This window comes from Neovison vison, chromosome 6 (genome assembly GCF_020171115.1).
Source record: "Neovison vison isolate M4711 chromosome 6, ASM_NN_V1, whole genome shotgun sequence".
NCBI classification, from domain to species: Eukaryota; Metazoa; Chordata; class Mammalia; order Carnivora; family Mustelidae; genus Neogale; species Neogale vison.
In genome coordinates this window covers 182,981,448-182,997,627 of record NC_058096.1, presented here as the reverse complement: position 1 = coordinate 182,997,627, position 16,180 = coordinate 182,981,448, and the positions used below count along the sequence as shown (strand labels likewise).

General features: G+C 38.1%; 1 protein-coding gene across 1 annotated transcript in view; it reads right to left on the bottom strand.

Annotated features, from left to right (window-relative positions):
* The window catches only part of CNTN3 (contactin 3), a 248,886-nt gene that overhangs the window by 28,428 nt on the left and 204,278 nt on the right, over nt 1–16,180 (bottom strand). The window contains exons 13-18 of the mRNA XM_044253145.1: nt 9,859–9,976; nt 8,859–9,017; nt 8,610–8,759; nt 7,072–7,142; nt 5,848–6,082; nt 3,490–3,605 (exon numbers count right to left, since the gene is read on the bottom strand). Coding sequence (XP_044109080.1) covers nt 3,490–3,605; nt 5,848–6,082; nt 7,072–7,142; nt 8,610–8,759; nt 8,859–9,017; nt 9,859–9,976 — 849 coding nt within the window. The remainder of the gene's footprint in view (nt 1–3,489; nt 3,606–5,847; nt 6,083–7,071; nt 7,143–8,609; nt 8,760–8,858; nt 9,018–9,858; nt 9,977–16,180) is intronic.

The following is a 16,180-nucleotide window of genomic DNA, read 5'->3' as shown; positions in this document are numbered from 1 at the left end:
ACTAACTCCTTAAGGGCTTGAGTTTTGCAAACAAACCTAGGGAGAAAGGGCTCTTGCAGGCAACCCCTCTTGACAACTATCATAAACTTTCTTGCGGCAAAGAAGCTTAGAGTGGAAGAACTGCTTGAGGATATTTACTGGGGAGAATTCTATAAATTAATATTTCAGCAATTCTTTTGAGATAGGGCTTGCACATAGGGACTGTTTACTATTATGAGCCAGAGACTGCAAGAAGCACATAAGTGTCCAATACCATTCAGTACTCCCCAAATCCTAATAAGGTTAGGTCAATTACTGCCCAATTCTAGGAAAAATTCTGGAAAACGAGGCTCACAAAGTTGATGCGACTTTTCCAGCACAACCAGTAAAGTGGCAGTCAAGATGCCATGCAGTTTTGAGCTCAGAACTGCTTTCCTTTCCATCTCCCTCCATCCCACTTACCTTTCCCCCACAATTCCATTTCTCTAATCACCGGGGAGAAAGTAGGGATTGCTTCTTAGATTCACTGTCTTGGAATTAAAGGAACTTTCCAACTAAATGTTCTTGGCTTCCTTTCAGATGCCAACCAAGGCAGTTTGTGGTGTTTGTGTGGTATTTTACTTCTTGAAGTCTAGGCAGTTCTGTCCCTGGTCAAGTTTCTGTGTTTCCTGTATTGAAGGTGTGGGAAGACATTTCCCTATGGATACCTACTAAAAATCTACATTGACAAGACCCACTTCTAGATATTTGGATTCAGTGAGTCCAGGGAGGGCTCTGGGGGGTTCATCTTTAGCAACAATTAAGGTAATTCTGGTGAAGGCCATCCACCATGCCATTGTGGAGCACCGCTGCTGTAGCCTATCTTTTCTCTGCTTTATCACTGATATTTATTCAAGTCAATGTCTGGTTACCGGGAACAGAAACTCTCTCAATTCAATTATAAAGGGAGTTTTCTGAAAAGGAGAGCAAGGTGACATTATGAAAAAGAATACAGAGAGTCTACTTGAGAACTGGGCAATTACCGAAGAGCTATTCTGTTTTGATTGCTGTCCCTACAGCTCCGTGGGTCCTTGTCTCCTCCATTCATTGGAGTTGTAGCAGAGTCTGTCTGCTCCATCTCACCTGCGACAAGCTTTGTCCCACTTGCCCATGGCCTTAACTTGGGAAGCCCGAACTGAGTCCTAAATTCCACATATCACTGCATTATACTCAGTAATTACAATCTCTATATTGCTTAGTTCAATATATCAAACAAGAATCTGACTAGCTCCGCCTGACTGTCCATGGATCAGGTGGCCACCCTGGTGTCATAGTTGGAGCTTATGTGGGCAAGTGGAGGGGTATAGGGTCCTGTGTTGCATATGTGCCTGTGTGAGCATGCCCCTGAATCAGGAGTGACAAGCATGAGGGAGGGTCCTTAAAAAAATGGCTGTGGGTGGGGATGAAATCAGAACTATGATTCCTACAATATCACTGTCAGAGAAGTCCTCATAAGACTTTACTTTTGGGGTGCCTGGGTGGTTCAGTGGGTTAAAAGTCAGAATCTTGATTTGGGCTCGGGTGTCCTATGGGGCTCTGTGTTCAGCAGGAGCTGCTAGAGATTCTCTCTTCCTCTCCCTCTGCACTTTCCTCTCTCTCTATAGGGAATAAATTCATAAATCTTAAAAAAAAAAAGGACTTAGTTTTTATCTTGCCAGTCTCAGTTCAATTCCTTTCAGCTCTAATGGTTCCCTACTGAACATGGGGCCAAGTCAGAACAGTTCTTCTCAATATTCAAAGCCATATGTGACCTGGCTCTCCTGTGTCTATCTGCACTATCTGCAGTCATCCCTCCTATAGGAACCTTCTTCAGTAGGTGGGTCACCACTCCCTCTAGTCCTCCAACATGCCATGTTTAATCTGGAATTTTCCATCTTCTCTCTTTGCTTATATTCCTTTAAAGTCCCATTAAACCTATGACAGCTTAGTGCCTTCTTAGTGAAGTAGGCAGCGCGTCAGTCTCATAAACCTATGACAGCTTTTAAGACTACTCATTACTCTTGACCATCCAAACACTTCCTCTGTTACCTATTCTGATGGTCATTACATTTGTTCTTGTGTCATGCTGTTTCAGATCTCTCATCTTACTTCTCCAAACAGAGTTCGTTAAAGGCAAGAATTAGGTCACAGACTGAAGGCAAGAATTAAGTTATAGACAGTTATCTTCTGGAGGGCCTAACAGAGAATCGTACAATGTAACAAGGCCACCAAGAAGGTAAGACAAAGAAAGAGCTGGACGAAAATGATTTCCTATTGGCATAAATATCTTTTGAACTTAAATATTACAGTTCAATATCACTCTTATTTTTTAGTCAATCCATCTAAAAGATTTGGCTCATCTGATATATGATTTCCTTCCATATTCTTTTTTTAAATTAAAGATTTATTATTTTTGAGAGAGAGAGAGAGAGATTGAAAGAGGGAAAGCGGAGGGGCAGATGAAGAGGGAAAAAGAGAATCTCAAGCAGACTCCAGGCTAAAAATGGATCCCGACTTGTGGCTTGATCCCACCACCCTAAGAACATGACCCAAGCTGAAAGCAAGAGTCTGATGTACAACTGACACACCACCCAGCCGCTCCACTGTTTTTTCTTTCTATACCAAGTTATTTTCATTCAACTTATTAAGTTAAACTCAATAACCACTAATAATTACATAGGACAATGTGCTAATAGAATTTCAACAGAAGTCAGACTTTAAATGTCATTGTTAAAAAGAATTTTAAATGGAAGGAGACAAGGTACCATGGCAACATACACATGCGATCTACTAGTTTTATTTTTTATTTTTTAATTTAATTTTATTTTTTTCAGCGTTCCAAAATTCGTTTTTTATGCACTACAGCCAGTGCTCCATGCAATACGTGCCCTCCATAATACCCACCACCAGGCTCATGCAACCTCCCATCCCAAACAAACCTCAGTTTGTTTCTCAGAGTCCACAGCAGTCTCTCATGGTTTGTGTTGGAGAGGATGTGGAGAAAGGGGAACCCTCTCACACTGTTTGTGGGAATGCAAGTTGGTGCAGCCACTTTGGAAAACAGTGTGGAGATTCCTTAAGAAATTAAAAATAGAGCTACCCTATGACCTTGCAATTGCACTACTGGGCATTTACCCCAAAAATACAGAGGTAGTGTAAAGAAGGGCCATCTGTACCCCAATGTTCATAGCAGCAATGGCCACAGTCTCCAAACTGTGGAAAGAGCTAAGATGCCCTTCAGATGTGGTCCATATAGACAATGGAGTATTATGTCTCCATCAGAAAGGATGAATACCCAACTTTTTCATCAACATGGATGGGACTGGAGGAGATTATGCTGAGTGAAATAAGTCAAACAGAGAGAGTCAAGTATCACATGGTTTCACTTACTTGTGTAGAACAAAGAAATACATGGAGGACATGGGGAGATGGAGAGGAGAAGTGAGAGGGTGGAAATCAGAGGGGCAGTCTATTAGTTTTAAAAGAAATTACCTCATAGCCAAGCAAATGTCCATTGCTTAACTTCCAAGGAATGGTATTCCATGAGACTTCAATTTCTGAGGAAGATAGGCTATTTGCAGATACTTGAGATGGAGCTATTGTAGGCTCTGTTTGACAACAGAAAGTGAAATACAATGATTATTTTGGTAGTTAATTTAAAAATCTATTGAAGGTCATATTTTTAAAAAGGCGCTTTAACATATTCGAAAATCCAATAAAACACTTTATCAAAACATTTGAAAACATAAACCATGTCTTAATCTATTTCCCTGCTTTGGGAGTAGATAGACTTTTCCTCGCTAAACCCCAGCAGAAAACTCTTTTTTCCTCTGTTGCACTTTTTTCTTGGTATCTTTTCTTCCCTTCTTTCCCTATGTTCTCTCCACCACTCCTTATTTCTTTCCCCTCCATCCCCCAGCTCTTGCTTGGGCATTCCAATGCACCCAAATGCTGCCTGTTTGTTTGTTTAATTTTGTCTTGCCAAACAAAGTCATGCTCTACAGAGTTCATTTATTCAATAAGCATTTAGTTAGTGCCTTCTGTATCCAAGGCCCACAGGAGGGGCACACTAAATGAGATACAGCAATTTCCAGACGTTTACTGTTTTGAAGGAGTAGACAGACATGCACAGAACTTATTACACAACAAATATCCCTCCGTAATAAACAACTCTTAGCTTGAGGGGCTCATAGTCATTCTCCTGTCTCACAGCACAGATCTGAGCAGGGACTTCCCCTCTCCCAATATCCATTTCTGTGTTAAATCATCCTTCTTCTGGGCTGTACTGATTGATAGTGAGGCAGAATCTTGGTCCAAGGAAGGGCCTATTAGATTTTCTGTCCTGATAATTTGAAACTTGATTTGGACAGATGAGGAGTACTTGAGGCCAGTCAATCCAGTCCTGGCACCCTAGAGAGCAAGAGGGTTTCTGAGGCTCCACAGCTTTTCTTATTAATGATCTTTACGAGGTATGCTGTTTAAATCTTCTTTTGATTCAGTAAGTCATAGTATCCAACAAATCCTTCACTTTTTCATAGAAAAGTCAAATCTCTATCTGATGTTTGGAACAGAAAGACCTTTATTCAACTCATTAGTGGTGGCAAGAATAATAACAGGAGGAGGAAAATGCAGGGTGGGGGAGGGAGAGGGTAACAGGCTCTAATTGTCCCTCCTTCCAGCCTTCAGCCCTCCCAGTCCAGAATGCACAGGGTACGCAGTGCTTGAAAACTCCCTGGTTAACTTTCATCCTTCTTCAGACTGCTGCCCTTACAAGCAAAATCCTTGGCTAGTCTTGGAGGGGTCTGGCTATGACTATAAAGGCTCTTATTTTTTGCAAAGTTTTTAATACTACTTGTTTGTTTTTCTCTCAGAACTACATAAAAAAGAGAGGATAAGAATATGTGGTATTAAAAAACGGAGTCTTCTTATTATTTTAGATATAACAACTGTGGACCACCTTCTGCAATTTACTGCAGGGTCTTGGGGTAGAGAAGACACTGCAAAGTCACCTTTCATGAGTTCAGAATGGTTCAGACCAAAGGCTCTTGATTAAAATACTTGTTTGGTAAGTCTGTATGGAGTATGGCTACTTTATTCATTTCCTTCATTAAAATTCCATTTTCTTATGTATACATGGGCTATAATGATAGTACCCACATGTAATTCCTCCTTAGAAAATCCAAATTAGGTAAAGTCTGGCAATGGTAAGCATCAATATATGATAGATCCTATCATTCTTATTAAGTAGAACCCCATGTGATAGCCAATATTCAGCTGCTTTTTTTCCTATAAAATGGCAATTTCATATGATTCTTCTAATAATCATATTTTCTAAGGAGATACCATAGTTGGGGCAAGTTTAAGGAAAGGCAGAGAGACAGCATGAGTCCAGAGTGGCATATGTATGAATCTACACTAGCTGGAACCAGTGTTTCACATCTTTAAGCCTGAACATTGCACACCTCTCCATGTCATACTTTAGGCCTCCTTCTCCATTCTGCTAACGTCCCATTCTCAGGTCACAGGAAACACCATAAGAATTGAGACTGGAGCACTTTGAAGAGAGTATCCTAATCTTATCCCCCAAAGAAGAAGGCTATGGAAAGCTGCGTTGTGCCCTGTTTCACAAGATGGAGCTCAAAATGTACTCATCGTCCACAGATTTTAACCAAGAGTTACATCCTCTGACTAGCTACTGAGCCTCGTACTTCAAATCGGCTTGGTTGATGTTTATTACCTGGACTGTGAATCTAACTGTGGCTTCAGTCATTACTCTTTGGAAGAAATTTATCTGAAGTCACAAAGCATTTACTAGGTTTACTGAAAACACAAACCACACAGTCTCCATACCTTCTTCAGCAGAGAACACGGTTGTCACCGGGCTAAATGGTCCTTCACCTTTGTTATTATAAACACCCACTTTAACTTCATACAGTGAAAATGGCATGATGCTTTCATTCCTAAAGACATATCTTGGGGTATCAGGAGATGTGACCACTGTCTGGATCCAGTTAGTAACTCCAAGAGGGCGGAAGGCAACAACATAACCAAAACCTTCACCATTCTGTAGTTCTTCAGGGACTGGCTACAAAGGAAAGACATATTAAATTCACCCTTATACATGAGGGCCAGGCAAAAATAAATGCGTTCTAATCCTTAGTCTTTTGCAAAACCCATCAAATAATAATTGACATTGTATTAAGAGGTTCTGTAAAAAAAGGAGAAAAAGGTCAGTGGCACAGTCAGATGCTTTAAAGAGACATACGCCACTTTTTCGTAGCCATCCAGATAACCAGTTGGAATTTTCTAAAGTTATTCAGATTTTTTTAAGCACCCTGTAGCTCCAATCTAAGTTCTGTATCTTAAGATATACTTTCAGTTGAATATACCTCATCACTTGAGTCAAATAAAAATCATCTAATCCAGAACGTTGACTTTATGGAAAAAAAAAATTACCTATTGATATGATGATTAAGTACAAAGGACTAAACTATATTAAAAAAAGAAAGTAAAAATAATGTATTAAGGTCAAAGCTGTGTTTAGATCATGTCAACAATTCCTACTGACACTCCTTCATGATCTTTTAACTTTCTATTTTTCCACCAACATCCTCAAATAACACAGATGATTCTCATGCTTTCTGACTTTAAATGTGCTAATTACATTTTTTCCTAATTACAACATAAAGCAAGAGCTGAGAGCATGGCCAGGAAGCAAGCACCTGCTGGAATCAGTGGGTGAACATCATCAGTGGGGTTACAGCTGCGTGGAAAGCCATGAGGACAGCTTGAGAGCAAACAGCCAGGACTTGACTCTCAACCCCATGTTTACCAGCCAAATGACCCTGGGCAAATTATTTAATATTCTCTATGCCTTAGTGTTTTCATCTATAAAATGTTGCAAGAGTGAAATGAAAAAAAAAAACAAAAAAAACCAACAAAAAACAAATCCGTTCTAGAAAAAGTGATTAGCATAAGGTGAGCTACTAGTACTAAGGCCCACTACCAGCACCACCAGGGGCTGTGATGGGAAGAGCAAACCCCTGACGGGGAGGCTGCTGTCCAGACACTTACATCCCAAGTTATCACCAGCTCAGACCGGCTTCCACCTCCTCCACTGACTTCTGAAGGAGGCACTTCCGGAACTGTGTAGGTCAGAGAGACAGAGATAAAACCCTATTTGCATTTGATTCAATGTTGCTTATTTCTAATATTTGAAGTAATTGGATCACTGGCACATTATACATATGTATGTGTATGTGTGTGTATCTGGATCATGTGAGACATACATGCAATATCCATATATGCATATTTATCTTTGAGGAGATCATCAAATAAATTATATTTACATGAAATTTTCATAGATCTGCAACACCTCAAACAACAAGAAAAAAATGACTCAGGATAGAGGTCAATACAACAAGGGAAAGTGATTCCATGGGGATGATGGGAAATGAACCTGGTATGAACGTTTCATTTGTGACTCTTCCACATTACAGATATAATTGCTGTATCAACATTGACTTTACTTAAAAAAAAAAAAAAAGGACCTAGACTCAAATCCTCAAATCTTTTTATGAGGTATTGTTTATACACCTCACATGGGTATCAGATTCCCTGTTTACATGGAGAACTTTATGCTTAGTAATTTCTATGACAGAACTAGAACAGATGTTCCTGAAGGTGTGTCTTTGTTCAGAGCTGTAGCCACCATATCTAGAAAGTTCTGATCACACAGTAGATACTCCATAAGTATGTGTTGTATGAATAAACAAATGGACTACAAAGACTGGCATGGTTCTCCTATTCCTCATAATTCCTGCCATAAATATCACATGCATTGTCCTGAGTGAAAAAGCATATTTAAAATTACTGAAACATATTCCATGACTTCTATTTTGGCTCCTAAAGTGACATACTAGCTATACTTTAAACATCATTTTAATCAACATTAATTAATATTACAGATTCTGAAAAGGAAAGTCTATAGATCCTCTCAGAGGCCTCAGGAATCCGATACTACGGACACTACCTAAGTTTCAATTTCAATGTTAGGGTATTTTTAGAGTTATAAAAATAGTCTTAAATTTAATATTAATAGTCACCCAAAACATAACATTTTAACAATGATTCTCTCTTAATCTAATAGTTGAGGGGTCAAAATATTCCTGATCATCAGTTGCTTGAGCTCATTCATGGAGCGTGGTGGTAAAATGAGATTTCCTAGCAGCAGAACTCCCAAATGTCATTATCCTACCAATTTGTCAATGCTTGTTATAAACGAAAACAGCATTTCCCCTGTTAACAGGGTGACTATGTCAGATAGTAATTATAACCTTAAGTGACAAAAATATATTCACTCAACATGCACTAATGAATGCTGATGATGGACTGAACTTTTGGAAATGTCACATTACATCAGAATCACTTACAAGAGTGTCTTTTGTCAAATGCCATATGGCCAGTTCTGCTATTAGGTAGGTCAGATAATTGCAACAATGGATTATTGAGGTTAATCCCCTGCTGGCCTGGAGGCCAAGTCTGAGAGAAATGGAAATACACACCCAGGGAAACCTAGTAACCTATTTTACTCAGAAAACAAAAACACTAACCTGCCTCTTCAGTTCTTACTTTTTCTGAGGGTAAACTGGGTTCTCCACCTCCGATTTTGTTACTGGCTACAACCCGAAATTCGTATTCCACCCATGGATTTAACTCGACGACTGTAGCGGTGTGTGTTTTCCCATCAATAACCTCAGGCACTGAAAAGGAATATGTCAGAGAAGTGACATTCTGCAGGTCTTAGCACTGGTTTAAAACCCATTTATAGGTACCAAGGGCACTTCACTCTTTCCCTTTACCTGTTGTGGCAGTTTGCCAACCCACGGAGAAAGGTGTCCTCGCCTGAACAGAATAGGATATAACTGGGCTATGGTTATCTGTACCTTCTTTCCAAGAGAGTTGGGCTGTGGTATCTGTAATTTCATCTACCTTCACGTTTTCTGGTGGCCCAGGTGAACCTAAGAAAGGCAAAAATGCAAAAGTGGACAGCAATTCCATAATATCATCTTCTACCCAAGTGAAGAATGTCACATGATCAATGTAATACCGACAACAGATCCTAATTTCAAAAGTACTTAGCAAAAAAGGGTATTTTCCTGGCAATACAACTACCGCATTTTCTTTTGGACATTTCTGCTGTTAGATATTCAATCTGGACGGGAGTCAGTAATATCAAAATCATAGTATTCTAGGGTTGCAAATGATGCCCACTTTTTGAGGATTTCTGCACCCTTCCAAATACAACATCATTTACTTTTGGCATGATGTCTTTTCCTTTAATCTACTGGTGCACCTCTGTAGTTTCCAGTTTGCTTTCCAGAGCTGTTTCAGTTTATCACGCACTCTGGTCATTTTCAGCCCAGTAGCAAATCAGTACCTTGGACAGTGACTCAGATTGGCAAATTCTCTCAGGCATTCTGGACGATCTCGGGTTTTTGGAAGTTGTCATAGACACATTATCACTATTCTCTTTCATATTAAACACTACTGCTGCATTAATGACATGCTCAAAAACACATCAGCTTGGCAGCACCTGTGAAATGCTGATTACAGTGAGAGCTGTTTGCAGGGCAGAGTTGAGATATTTATTTTGTTGGACTAGGACCCGTCCTTATCATCATAGTCTCTGGTCTTTTGGGGGGGAGGGAATCAAATCAATAATACAACTCACATGTTCATATGCGGTCTCATGGTTTTTCCTCCAGTAAGGAATGATCAGTTAAGATATGAGATTAAAAAAGAAAATTAAACGAAACAAAGCAAAACAACAACAAAAATCACTGAGGCATTAATGTCTACCTCTTACTATGAGGTCGGCGGCAGATGAAACACTGTCCACCCCCGTCTGCACCATACACACATATTTTCCACTGTGTTTCAGCTGAATGTTTCTGATCATTAAATCACCAGATGAACTCTGTTGGAAAAAAACAGGTAATGAACACACTGTCATTTTGAAAATGGGAAGAATTCCTGAAGGCTGTAGCCAACAACACCATTGGGATAAAACCCATATTTAGAGAGAAGACCAAGGAGGTTCAAGACTGTAGACTGCTATAATGGAATGTATGGAAATAAAAACAAGTTAAAAACCATACGTGGCTGCACACATAGATTCCTGTAGCTAAATAAACGACAAGATTTCCCCTGGGCATTTATGGCTGCAAAAGTAAATAAGGGCAGAGATTATGGTCTCAGAGCCTATTTACTTCCACTAGGGTGACACTTCTTTTTATATCCACTGCTCAGCACCAGCTCAACTCTTTTCTCTGGTTCCAACCTCTATGCAATTATCTGCCTGAGAAGAGGAGGGAAGCGTTTAGGTATCTTGTGAGAGATAAATACAGCAGGACAAGAGGATTACCATGGTTGAAACATGTTTCTGATCACATTGGTGCTTAAAAAGCCTAACGCTATTTAATTTGTTCAATAGAGAATTTAGGAACAGTCAGTATGAACCCCTCAATAAGAAGAAATTACAACACTTTAAACCCTAAAAATAACAGCTGTCCATAAAGACATTTGCTGGCATCCTCTAGCACCAATTAATGCAGCAAATGTATTTCTAAAAGCTCAACTTCAAATGGTCTGTATTTTAAAAGAATATAAAATCATGTTCATAAAATTACTTACTGCAGACCAGTTCCACGCATTAGTAAAAATATGAATGAAAATAAAATGATTTGGAAAGCAAAGCTCTTTGAAAATGATCACCAACCGAAACATCTCTAAACTGGTACACAGAGGAAGCAATGGTGTTTATCTTGTTAATTAAAAGGATAGGTTTACTCTTGGGTTTTCTCAGTATTTTTTTGAAGGATGGATTCCATTCTCCAGGTTTTAGGAAATTTCCTAAGATCTCCTACAGGGAAATTCTTTAAATATTATTTCTTAGGCTTTGGATTTTGAATGGGCTATGCATTCTCTGTTGGTCAGGTTGTGTGGCTTTTGCCTGAATGTCTTGGGTACTGGGAGAAAGCAGATGTGAGGTGATTGATGGCTGTAATTAAATGATAATCCAAAAACTGTTAAGTTAGCACATTTTACTTTCATCAAGTTGAACTTTTTTCTTTCCCTCCCTTTCTTTTCTCCTCAGGGTTATTTAGAAATTTATCCCCAGGACAAAACTTTCAATGCTTGCTGACCTTTAGAAGCTCTTCCGGTTTTATGAGCTCCATATACTCACAGGAGGTTGATTATCATTTCTATAGAAATCTCTTCTTTTCGGGGAGGTAAGAACTGTTACTATTAAATTCCATCAAGCCATTGGGAGAGTTATTATTCTTCCCTAGGTTTATTTGCTTATTTTGAAAGCAGTTCGGTAAAAGAAAATTGGAACTGGACTTTCTTTATGTCCTTAGACACATAAATACATATAAAAGGCACATTGGCTAGTTATATTTGTTGAAACTATAAGGAAGAGACAGATATTGGATGTGTCATTTCTTTTCACTTATGGTATGGGTGGGTCAAGAGAGAAAAAACTTAGCTCATGTCAAAACCAAACCACCTTCCTGAAGAAATGTAGTTAGGCTCACCATCAGGGGAAATATAATTTTTAATTATCTATTTACAAAGTAGAGTGGAGAGAGGAAGCAATTAAATAAGACACGTGAACAGTAGGAACCACTGATTTTTTTTCAGCACTAACATGAAGATGAATGGATGAATACATAAATGGAAAGTAAAATTTATCAAAATTTAGAAAGGATGCCTCTTTAACTTCTGTCTCATTCAACAGAACATATTTGTATTGTTCTTCAACTGCTTCTTTCTTACTGTATCTATTCTTTTAATGGATCAATATACAGCCTTAAGATCCACCTTAACAAAAGTTCATCAAGTGCTTGCCATGTAAGTCCACTCCAGGACAATGAAGTACCTAATACATGGTCTCTGCCCCCTAGAATGTAAACCCAAATCAGGATAACAGATGTATACATGTGAAGCATGTTATTTTTATAAGTTTAGAAAGTTTATTTATGAAGGTTAAATAAATTTGCATGGCACAGACCATTTATAGATAACTTCTGAAGAAATGAGACAATTTCAAGTCCTACTGAGGATGTGGGACAACTGGAAATCATTATGCTAACAGGACTATAGATTAGTAGGACTATTCTGGGCAACTATTTAGAAGTATCCACTAAGGCAGGACATATGCATAATTTATGACCCAACAATTCCACTCCTAAGTATACACCCTACAGAGATGTATGCATATGTTCAACAAAGACATTTATAAGAATGTAGCAGTGCTACTCAAAATAAAAGCAACCTAATCAGAATCACAATGAAGTAGATGAAGGACTCCATCACAATGAAGTAGATGAAGATGAGTAGCAGGACACTCATTTAAGCAAATATTATTAGACCATGAGAATGAATGAATAATAACTCTAGATCAACGTGGCTGCCTCAACTTCAAAGATGAAAACTGGATAGCAAAGAGCACATTACAGAAATCTATTGTATCACAAGTGTGGATTATGGTTGCCTTTCAAAGGATGACTTCTGAGATAAAGGTCATACTGTTTCCTGATTTTGGTGCTGGATACTTGAGTGTGTTCATTTCATAAATATTCATGGAGTCATACACTTCTGATCTGTTTATTTTGGGGGTAGAATATAATAGTTCTTAAAATGCAAATATTATGACATACAGCTAGATGTTTAAATGTTCCACATTAAATAGGACCACAGGCTGAAGTGGCCAAATAACATGATTATAATTCTAAAGTCCAAATTCTTTCACAAGAATGAGACATTTACTGCTAATAATTTAAGCACCTATACTATTAATTAGAATATCCTATAATTTCTTACTGAGATGCAACTGAAAATTCTCCAACATTAAAGATAAAAAAGGAAAAAACAATTCCAAGGAAAGTTTCACTTATATCAAACCAGTTCCTGTCCCCATCAATTTTTCATTGTTAATGGTTACAGTATAACTAATTGCTGATTAACTATGATAAAGGTAAGAGAAGTGGATCCAGAAAAGCACAAGTAAAATTAGTAAACTATAACTCCATAAAACTGAAAAAAATTGTCAAAATGTGGTAAATCAGTACTCAATAGATTATTTCTCAACATGTTTACCAATAAAATTGCATCCCTTATTTAGATTCAAATAAAACATTTTTAGGAACACTATTAATTCCTTGGATAACAAATAGCTTCTAGTTTGTTGTCTATTAATTAGTTTGTTAGTATTTCTTTGTGTTGTTTTCCTAAACTCTCCTTTCCCCACACCCCTTTCCTCAAATACAGAGGATAGATAAGAACTGGGCAGAGGCAGAGTCAAATCTTTTTTTTTTTTTTTTTTGGACATTACCCATCCTTCTTTCCCTTAAAATCTCCCTCTCAAAGCACAACAGTACAATTTCCACCCTTTCCCTCTTCAATGCTGCTAATCATAGATTTACTGAGAAATGGAGATTTTAGTAAGGAAACAGGCATATTCTGATGGCACACACAGGTATTTAAGAAGCAGGAGACATTTCCCTAAGTTATAAGAATTCCCTAAGTTCCAGAGTAGAGAGCCCAGACATGGATCTGCAACTCTATGGTCAAATAATCTTCGACAAAGCAGGAAAAAACATATAGTAGAAAAAAGACAGTCTCTTCAATAAATGGTGCTGGGAAAATTGGACAGCTATGTGTAGAAGAATGAAACTGGACCTCTCTCACACCATACACAAAGATAAACTTGAAATGGATAACAGACCTCAATGTGAGGCAGGAATCTATCAAAATCCTAGAGGAGAACATAGGCAGTAACCTTTTCGACATTGGCCACAACAACTTCTTTCAAGGTGTATATCCAAAGGCAAAGGAAACAAGAGCGAAAATGAACTTTTGGGACTTCATCAAGATTAAAAGCTTCTGCACAGCAAAGAAAATAGTCAACTCAACAAAGAGGCAACCCATGGAATGGGAGAAGATATTCGCAAATGACACTACAGAAAAAGGGCTGATATCCAAGATCTATAAAGAACTCCTCAAACTCAACACACATAGAACAGATAATCATGTCAAAAAATGGGCAGAAGACATGAACAGACACTTCTCCAAAGAAGACATACAAACAGCTAACAGACACATGAAAAAATGTTCATCATCATTAGCCATCAGGCAGATTCAAATAAAAAACCACATTGAGATACCACCTTACACCAGTTAGAATGGCCAAAATTAACAAGACAGTAAACAAGTATTGGAGAGGATGTGGAGTAAGGGGAACCCCCTTACAGTGTTGGTGAGAATGCAAGTTGGTACAACCACTTTGGAAAACAGTGTGGAAATTCCTTAAGAAATTAAAAATAGAGCTACCCTATGACCCTGCAATTGCACTACTGGGTATTTACCCAAAGATACAGAGGTAGTGAAAAGAAGGGCCATCTATACCCCAATGTTCATAGCAGCAATGGCCACAGTCTCCAAAATGTGGAAAGAGCCAAGATGCCCTTCAACAGACGAATGGCTAAAGAAAATATGGTCCGTATATATAATGGAGTATTATGCCTCCATCAGAAAGGATGAATACCCAACTTTTGTATCAACATGGATGGGACTGGAGGAGATTATGCTGAGTGAAATAAGTCAAGCAGAGAAAGTCAATTATCATATGGTTTCACTTACTTGTAGAGTATAAGGAATAACACGGAGGACATTGTGAGATGGAGAGGAGAAGTGAGTTGGGGGAAATTGGAGAGGGAGACAAACCATGGGATACTGTGGAAACTGAGGGTTTTGGAGGGGAGAGGGTGGGGGTTGGGTGAACATGGTGGTGGGTATTATGGAGGGCACGTATTGTATGGAGCATGGGGTGTGGTGCATAAACAGTGAATTTTGGAACACTGAAAAAAAACCAAAGTTAAATTAAGAAAAAAAAAAGAATTCCCAAGTTCCTTTTGAAATGTTCTATCTTTTAATTTTTTAAATAAAAAGATTTTATTTATTTATTTGACAGAGATCACAAGTAGACTCAGAGGCAGAGAGAGAGGGGCGGAAGCAGGCTTCCCGCTGAACAGAGAACCCAATACGGGGCTCAATACCAGGACCCTGGGATCATGACCTGAACTGAAGGCAGAGGCTTTAACCCACTGAGCCACCCAGGCACCCCAAGAAATGCCCTATCTTTTAAAAATAAGAGAATTCACCTAAAACTATCTATGCTTATCCACCTGTGCTTTCGATGCTGAGGATACAATGGTGAAAAAAACAACAGTCCATATGTTCATGGGGTTTATAGTTGAAAGACTGTCATTAATCATATGAGTATAATAAATCAATGTAAGATTATAATATAATAATGCTAGCTCAAAGCACATAGAAGAATCTATGATTTTCTGGAGTTTTGGTGAATTAATAGTTGAGCTGAGATTTGCAACATGAGTAGAAGTTACCTAAAAAAAGAGGGTTCTGAAAAATGGTTTATACCAGGGCACTTAAACATATACAAAGACTCTAAGGCAGGTGAGAACATAGTCTGTTTGGGAGTATGAGGGGAGAGAGGATATCAGGGGTATAGTTAATCCACAAATTGTTCATTTGTCCCCAGAAAACATAAAGTTCACTGTAGATAGTTTCAAGTTCATATTTATACTTTGATGACAATAAAATTTTGAGTTTCTTCTATTTAAAAAAAATTTTTTTTAAGTTTCATTAGATTTACTTGATTATCCAATTATTTGTTCATCTAATTATATAGGTGTCTTCCAGGGAAAGATTCCATTTCCAGAACACGTTACAGGTATAAACAGTAAATGGATGTATAAGCCAAATCATCTTTGAAATAAATGCTAAGGAAAATTCAGTGTGTATGAAATGAAATAGAAGAGGAGTTTATTAACTTTTTCCCTATATTTTCTTAGATGATGATGCTAATGGAATTTTTTTTTATATAATTTAAAACCTACTCTGCCCTGGGTAGGGGGGTAAATGCTGAATAGTACATGGTATGATAAGCCATGCCAGGTGAAAATAAATAAGTAGATCATTAATAATTATGGGTAGGCTAAAAGTACACTGTGATATCTAACATATGCTAAAAATCAAGGAATAAAATAAACCTTAGATCTCGGGAAACCTTTGAATGGAGCAAACGTAGCATAAA